The 9,249-nt window shown below is 33.1% G+C and overlaps 1 protein-coding gene across 1 annotated transcript; it reads left to right on the forward strand.

Moving 5' to 3' along the window:
• The first annotated feature begins 262 nt into the window (after positions 1 to 262).
• LOC105327828 (leucine-rich repeat-containing protein let-4) lies at positions 263 to 7,016 on the forward strand. Its single transcript, XM_034482994.2, has 2 exons — positions 263 to 497; positions 4,630 to 7,016. Exons 1-2 carry the CDS (start codon positions 415 to 417, stop codon positions 6,347 to 6,349), a joined length of 1,803 nt encoding a protein of 600 aa, XP_034338885.2. The 5' UTR covers positions 263 to 414; the 3' UTR covers positions 6,350 to 7,016.
• The last annotated feature ends 2,233 nt before the right edge of the window (positions 7,017 to 9,249 follow it).

Genomic DNA, 9,249 nt, shown 5'->3' on the forward strand with positions numbered 1-9,249 from the left:
TTCCATCGGGTACTTACAACAGGAAATTGTTTTATATTCGGTTAAAGCACATTCGCAAAACACCTGCTTATTGATACGTGAGCACTGACTGTACAGCGAGTGGAAAGAACACATGCTCTCTTTACGTTATAATTTAAATTGCGATCGACAATCCTTATAAAATTGTTAAAAATTTCGAAATAAAATACTCGATTCATTTCAAATTCAAATGACATTGAACCCTCAAATGTTTTACGTCTGTTGTTCGTAAACAATGTGAACGATTTGCACGAGGACCAAAAAACTGATTTTACCTGGACACCGTAGTCCAGTCGTAACTACTTGGCCATTTCCGTCACCGCAAATTAAAAAAGTAAGGGGGAGTTGATGTGAATGGAAAGGCGATGACGTATACCTACATGTGTATAAAACGGCATGTTAAGATCCGGTCCCCGGTACATGCGGTATTGCAGAGAGCGAAGCAATTGGACAGAACCACCATTGCAGCTACTGACAAGGTAGGGACGCGCTTGACATTGTTTTGTTGTTTTAAGATTATGTACACAATAGGAATACCTCTGTGTGTGATTCAGTGTGTTCCGTTCAGATAAGGTATTTTTTAGACTGTATAATAAATACTAATACTATTACTATATAATACACATAGTCCGACTCTTCTTCGTTTTTGTATACTTGTAATTGAATTCAAAATTACATAAAAATGATACTTACATCAGGGTCCAGATAAATCATCGACAGTATATAATGCATGTATATCACCAGACATGGTACAGTTTATGTTCAAATGATAAAGGAAACTTTATACAATTTAAGACAGAGTAATAGACATCCATGATTTTCGGCTGTTTGCATTCATAATCATGATAATCATAATGAAACAAAACTTTATAACATATACATAATAATTTAGAATAGAGAAGGTTTCAAAGCGTGCATCGATTACAACTTGTTATGAATATCAGTTTAATTACAGGGTTTTTTAACTGCAGATACTTTTTTTCCCATGAAAGGCATTTCGGCTATAATTTTTCTATTGACAACCAAAGTCAAGAGATGGAATTTGTACTTTGTATTCGTTTGTTAACAAATGGTAAAGAAGGTGTCAACAGTTCCTATGCTAATTTTCCCTAAAGGAGTTGCAGATAAAATTTTTAAAAAATCAAACTTACAGAATTCGATGTAAATCTTTTTTTCATGCAATGTTGTACATAGAGCAGTGTAGAATTTTATTTGGAAAGTTTGTACTAACTTATTTAAGACCGTGAAATAAATTTAAAAATGGTTACACAGACAAATGTGGCAGAATTCACGCTATATAAAAGGGGAATCCTCATCATTGTGAAAAAATGCCTACTTGAAACAAAATTAATTTAATCTTAACGTTTAGAGTAAGACAATTTTTTGAAAACTACCATTTCCGATTTTTGTTTCAAAGAGGCATATTTTTAATAAATCTGACTTGTTGAAAAAATCAGTAATACCTTTGAAATCTAAAAACGACGAATTACATTTTCCATTTTGTATTCATGTCTAGATTATAGTCGAGTGGTTACACAGGTAGAACAGACTTACACCGTGCCTTATAATTTTGACTGGGTTAGAATCCCGAAAAAGTTGGATTTTTTTTTTTAATTTGATTTTTTTTAATCACATGGAAAGGTAATGTATAGAGATAATTTAAGAATGTCAGAATAAAGTTATTAAAACTCTTGTTAATGTAATATTTTGCATGCCTGCTTATTTTTTTCAACATAACTGTGTGAAGCCCCCGTTATAAACTTGAAAAACATTTTCATCTGAACAAGAGATTTTAAAACAATGTACTTAGTATGCATCAATGTAGAAAGTTGAATTTTTCACCCTTTTTATACAATAAACGGGTATGCTGATTTCAAAGATGCATGTACAGGTTGTTAAAAGCAAACAAAATCATTTTAGAAAGTTTGAAGCAATAGGTTACTGAAAATATGTACGGAAAAATTTGTACTTTTTTACTAGACTTAGCGTTTATCAAGATACTATAGAAACATAGGATGATTATAATTACAACTCTGACGGTTTTAAAGCCAGAATAAGATTTATTCATGTATCTCAAAAATTATATTTTAAACACGCTGGACAGTAGATATCAAATTGAGATATGTTAACATTCGAATACAGAAAACATGTATATGGTTACACATGTATCTTTCTAAATGTATTTGGTGGCTGCCGTGTTCGATAGAAATGCGCGTAAAATGTTTATTTTGCCTCCGTACGGAACATGCCTGGTATGTACTTATAGTCGTCTATGTGATGTGTCTATATTGAGATGTGGCTCTCAAGCGATACGGGTATTTAAAGATCCTTTCCACGTTAGGGAATAGTCCCACTGTTTTGCAACACCTTCTACATTCATGTATGGTTTGAGATAGATTATAATACCAGTTGAAGTTTTTGTGATCATTTCCAAATAGTACAGACATTTTATTCAAGGTAACAACAAAGCGTATCAATTCCTAGCTCCAAAATCAATTAAACTTCATTTACATAAGATGCTCGATTGTTTCTGTAATTTACATAAAAAGTGGTTAACTCAGAATACTAGTATTCAACGTGACAATTTTCAATCTGCATTTGTTGCAGCATCTTGGAGCCACTGGGATTATATGTTACTTGATAAGGAAGTTCAAATCAATATTTGAATTTTATTTTTAATTACATAACGTATGAGCCACACTAAACTGTAAAGTAAAAGGAAAACGCCAATGAAATGCAATATAAATTTAAAGGACCATGTTTAAAAAATGAAGTTAATTTATCAACAACAACAAACACATAAGTATTTAATAGGATCGTATCTATACACGTATTTAAAGTCAAGAACTAGATAGATTAAAAGAATGGGAGAGGATTCGCAATATAATGCTTTATTAATAATCATCATTATCACCATCAGTGCTGATTTCTTGTTCACGACATTGTCAACTGTATTTATAGGATTATTGTATTTTCATTTGAAAAACAATTTATTAAGCACTCAGATAAGTTAAAAGGTATAGAACATGTATACATAAGAGCTACATTGTTACTTAATTGTATTAAATTATCATTTCAATATATTCTTTTAAAAAGTAGACATTTCCTATAATTTCGTATATTACGCGTTTGGCGTATGATGACATATTGTTCGAAATTCTTTAATGCTTGTAAATACATATAAAAATTTCAAAGCGTTTCTTGGGGTGTTATCTACGCATTTAAGATTTTACGCACCTATAAGATATCAATCAAACAACTGTAAAAGTGAAAAGGAAATCAAAATGATTTAACCTGCTGTAAATTTGATGAAAATATTTAAGAGCAATTAAATGATATTTATTTGTTTTTCATTTATATCAAACAGCAGTTTCTCTCTTTTAATTGGACGTTGTCACCATTTGGAAATAGCGAATCAGAATTTCTGCTGAGCAAACTAATGAAACTTTGTCCCTTTAATTATAAATAAAAATCAAAACCGGTTTTAATAGGGTTCATAAAGAGTTCACGACAAAACAACGTACATGTACATCTGTATACTGGACTGTTTACTCTCGCACCATTAATATGTTTTAAAGCCTTCTCTAAATGGTGTATTTGATGTTTATATAGATTATCAAAGTATAATTGATAATTAAAGTGCTTTCAGTGATATTTTAAAACAATACTGATTATCAAATTGGTTGATTACTGTTCCACAGACATTGCGTTAAGAAATCCCCTCGTCTGACTTAAGACGATCGACTTGGAATGGTCTCAGTCACAAAATATGATTAATTGTAGTAACTCTGGAAATAATGTCGATAAATGGATGAACAAATATTGATGAAGAGCTCGTGTGAATGGGACGGATAAAAATCATTTTAAAAAAAAAAGATTAAAGCCCGCATATGCTACAATTTTAAATATTATCTCGTCGCATCGGTATCGATTTTAAGCGTTGTAATAAATGAAGTGTACTTATTCCAAGTCCTTAACTGATATACGAGGCGACAGGTTAACTCTCACAGATTGGCTACATTATTTATTTGTGGGTAAGACAAGTTTCAATCTGTGGTTTTAAGATGGAAGCTGAATTAATCATTCATGAGTCTACAATAAGACATATAAATTTTGCATTAACTCTCAAACAGTAGATGTTCACGCCATTACACTTCTGCTGTCTCTGCAAGCCAATCAAGGACACCCTCGTGTCATGAATTGGAATCACCCCCACTCCACCCCAAACCCATTAAAAAACTACAAAAATATGCTTTACACTTTATACACGGTGTCAATGAGTAAAGAACAAGATTTCTTTAAGGTACCTTGCGATTTTACAAATTTACCCAATGTAGGGCATCGGAATCATTTTGGAATATGTTTCCTGCACACGTAGGAAATACGATCAAATTACTCAGTCAAGACTTACTAAAAGTAAAATCGACTAAAGAGTAAAAAACATGTGTTCAAATGCTTACAGACGACGACTGACAAAAACTGACCATAGCATTTTTAAATATTGTTTAGTTAATTTCATATCAAAACATGTCTTTTTATGTAAATTTAATTTCATATTCTTTTAGCGTGTCAAGTTGCGCCACTAATAGAGTGTTTATGATTTCGTTTCAGAATGGAAACGTTGATCCGCCTCGTTCTACTTGGATCCTTGACAATGTCGGCGACATTTGTGTCGTCCTGTCCCGTGGAGAAATGTCGATGTATCCCCGACAAGCAAATCATCGATTGCCAGTACAAAGGGCTGACAGCGATCCCCAAAATCACGCCAAGTAACGAGGTATTCCAAGAAATCACCTTTGAAAACAGCGCCGATTCTTCGGATGAGAGTTACAGTGATCTGACAAACCTAAACCGAATTTCAAACATCCCCGCCGACGCCTTTCGAGGGCTTAAGGTGAAGAAAATAAATCTAGGTAATGCTGGGGTTCGTAAACTCGATCAGCAAGCATTTTCTGGACTTGAAACCGTCCTGGAACATTTAGTAATCGGCGGGGATCGCGTTCTTTCGCCACCGTTTGACTCATTGCAGACTTTGAAGAATCTTACAAAACTAGAGCTACAGAATTTTTTATACCCGGTATTGGAAGAAAGCTTTGCAATAAGTAGTTTGTTGCGACTTCAATCACTAAAACTCATAAATATGCAAATGTTCCATATATCGGAAAACGCACTCCAAGAATTCAAAGCTTTACGTCATCTTGAAATTAGCGGTAATAGACAAATCCGATTTTACCCTGCCACGGCTATTTGGAAAGTACCAACCCTGGAAGAACTTGTTTTTAAGGATAATGGTTTAGTAAAAGTGGCCGGATACGCCTTCTATGAACTGAAGAATTTGAAATATTTAGATTTATCGCGAAACGAGATAGACACATTAAGTCCAAATATCTTTCAAGGCGTGTCCAACAATCTACAGAGCATCGACTTAACAGGAAATGCTCTAACAACAAATTCCTTGTCAATATTCTCAGCGTATGATTGGAAAAGCATGAACAACTTGAGAATCCTGTTAAATAAAATAACGCGTATTCCGAAGAGTATGTTTTCAAAAATGAAGAATTTGGCATCCCTAGAATTACAACTGAATTCAATCAGCGAAATTCTTGCTGACGACTTTCGACCTTTGGCGAATCTGGAAAACCTTGATTTGTCTAGCAATTTAATAACGAACATTCAGGCCAATGCGTTCGATCTGCCATCCATAAAAACTCTTCGATTATCAAATCTAAATAAAAACGAAGTCAAAACATTGACTGGTATAAAGAATGCTTTCAATGGGACAAAGAATTCCTTAGTTTTGGTTGACTTAAAGGAAAACAGGTTTAATACAAATGAAATGTGGGCTGAAATCGGCGGTTTGACGGAGGTACGGGAGCTAGACCTTTCAGACACCGGACTAAACGAGCTGCCCATATCAGCATTCGCCAAGAATACGCGTATACGGAAACTAGACCTCAACAACAACAACATTGGGCCGTCTCTCTCGGCTAGTTCCTTGGATGGACTGCAAAAAACCCTCCAACAACTGCAACTAGTCAACAACGGTTTACAAACCATGGACAGTTGTATCTTTAAGGATTTTCCTCAGTTAAAGTTGTTGACATTGTATGGAAATCCTCTACAGTGTGACTGCGGACTAAAAGGCCTTCAGACTTGGATCAAGTCTCTTGGGATGCTGTATTCTTTTATCGTGCAAGCTCGGTGTGCTTCTCCTGGACCCAGTGCAGGGATGATGCTGATGTCAGTTCCACTTAAAGACAGTAATGGCATGCTTTGTGAATCAGACTCTGCGGCATGTGAAAACAACACAGAATTACTAGTACCTTATTGATTAGTATATACACTGTACTCTTTTTCTTAACACCCCTCGTTGCATTGTTCTGGGGTTTTTTTGCTAGACTTCAATTTATTGAATATAAAAAGGCTTATTGTTTGTAATTTCTGATCAAAATCCATTTGAATTATGCCAAGCGCAACCTTTTTTAAATTTTATTTTCTATATTTGTATCATCTGTGTGTTCAAAATCGGTGAAGGGTTCAGGTTTTTTTCACATTCCAAGTAAAGCAAATGTGGATAACGTAATATACTTAATATTTTGCGTGCTTCAAAAATTCTTTTTAAAGTTACATTTCAATATTGTAAACAACACTTATGTAACTTAAATTCTGCTTAGTTTAATGCCAATATGGATGAAGGGGCCACGTCCTCATCAAAGATGTTTCTTTGTACTTCGAGGATTCATACAAACACAAAATGCAAAGACATATACATGTACTAGTATATTTATTGACTTGTTGCTTGTCAGTGTAGGAAGAATCCTCGTGCTTGCATAAAAATTTGAATGCATCAAACATATTTTTATCTTATGGTTGTTAACGTTCAAAGGTTGTCTGAAGTTTAACGTGTTCAAGTTGTTACCCATTTTGTATTTGCTGAAGGTAACACACGGGTCTCTGTTTTTTTTTAATATTTCTAAATATTAAACTGTTTAAAACTTTCCAATCTCATGTGTCTTGCATCATAACATATCAAAGTACAACACACAGAGGCAGTGAGTACCATGTGTTTACATTTTGTCCGATGATGGAAGCCATGATTTGTAACGACGGAGTTGCTACAAGCTGCCATTGATATTGTGAACATTGGCTGTGTTGAATGTTCGACGTAATCATACCTCATAGTATATCAGCTACTCTATGTGGGATGGAAGCTGATGGTTACTAGAAGAAAGCATAGCATGCACGTATCTTGATGTACAATGCCAAATTGAACAGAAATTTAAATGTACATAGTACATGTAGATAGTACATGGAGATACTAGTATAGTTAATCTACAATGTCCCCTTTCCGTATTTTAATTGTATGAATGGTGAGTGAAAATTTTTCTCGCAGCAAGCCTTTTTGTCTTTTATAAAACTTTAAAACAGAAGTTAAAGGTACTTCTACCCTATCCCCCCCCCCCCTTTGGATTTTGAACATATGCGGATAAGGATTTTTTTTTTGTTTGACTATAGATTTCGGATCGGATAAGCCCACCCCCTTTCAAAAACGATGCTAGGTGCTTATTATGCATACTAAACCCATAGATTATAGCGACCATCTTTTTAGAACTGATCTGCCAAATACTAATTATGTTATAGCATGAGTCTATAAACGCTACATATTACGGTCATTGTTGAATTCAGTTTGATCGTATGCGTCTTTTTTGATACACAACGCTATAAATATATTCATTATTGTAACGTACACAATATCCTTACTTTTCATGAAAATGATGTTATAGAGGTTCGTCAGTTCAATTCTCCTTTTGGAATATCATCAAAAATAGACAGAGGATTAGGATATGATAGGCAATATTAAAGGAGTGATGAAATCAGATCAATAAAAGAGCTTGAAAACATTACAGAAAAATTACAACATAACTAACTATACTACTTTATGAATATTAACGATCAACGGAGACGTAAGACAGGTGTTCTGAAAACTAAAAAAATTTAAATTATCTTAAACAAGAAGGACAAAAAAGTCCAGATGAAAAAATCCAGATGTTAGCATCAGTTAAATTTTATATTTGGTGTTTCTTCCCGCGATTTTCCTTTAAAATTTTATTAGATATATATATATATATATATATATATATATATATATATATATATATATATATATATATATATATATATATATATATATATATATATATATATATGTATATATATATATATATGTACTCGTGTAAATATGCTGTAATAAATACAACAGGGATGTGTATATATCGGTGTCCGTACTCCGCGAAAAGTGTAATTTCGATATCATATAACATACACAAAAATACAACGCCTTATTTATAAAGCTACATATTTAATAATAACAAGACAATACCAGTCTGATACTTTAGAATGCTATTATGTCGTTTCTCCGTAGTATATCGGTCTGTGTCTCGTGATGGAGAGGAGTTTGTGCATATAGGTAATAACCAATTGAAATATTAAGCAAAAAGTTAAATCAAAGTACTGAAAGTACTGATAGACGGAGGAGGAAATTAAACTAATGAAAATTTATATGATTTTTTTTATTTAAGGAAAAACAGCGCGCTTACCGCTTATTATGTTAGAATATTCGCGAAGCGGTTTAGTATTATGGCAATCTAAGGTGGAATAACACACCTGGAAAAAATCACTCAAATTAACAGTAAATTATCTAATTATGAAAGATATGATAATAAACAAACTGTACAAATGTCAAATAAGCGAAAAATTTGCAGTTTTGGGATAAAAAATTTATATCTAAAAAATTCAATACATTAAGTAATAGCAAAAGCACCTGCCGGATTCGAACTCGGTATGTACGGATCACAACCCCGACAATCCACTTGACTATGTAGTAATTTACATGTTGCTTTCGATAAAATCCTTTTTTATAAAATGAAATGTCGTTTCGATGAGAGGTCATCCATTTTGTGACGATGTGTTATTCCACCTTAAGGTCGCAAGGATATTTTTCAGGTTGACATCAGAGTTAGGTAGATAATATTAAAATAATTAGTGTTGTTCTCTTATTTTAACTTTATAAGCTTGTTAAATTATATTACCACTAAAATGTGTTTATTCTTTACAAAAAAGGAAGGAGGAAATTATTTTGCACCACAAAATAACATGAGAAACTGTACATGTTATTAAATGCACACAACTCGAACTCGAAAAATACAATGCAAACTATTTATGTACACATTT

Source organism: Magallana gigas, chromosome 3 (genome assembly GCF_963853765.1).
Source record: "Magallana gigas chromosome 3, xbMagGiga1.1, whole genome shotgun sequence".
Classification (NCBI taxonomy): domain Eukaryota; kingdom Metazoa; phylum Mollusca; class Bivalvia; order Ostreida; family Ostreidae; genus Magallana; species Magallana gigas.

Excerpts from the sequence above, each read along its gene's own strand:
- LOC105327828 (XM_034482994.2), top strand. The coding sequence starts at position 415 with ATGTTAAGATCCGGTCCCCGGTACATGCGGTATTGCAGAGAGCGAAGC. Across the intron at positions 498-4,629 it reads CCATTGCAGCTACTGACAAG|AATGGAAACGTTGATCCGCC; the intron begins GTAGGGACGCGC and ends ATTTCGTTTCAG.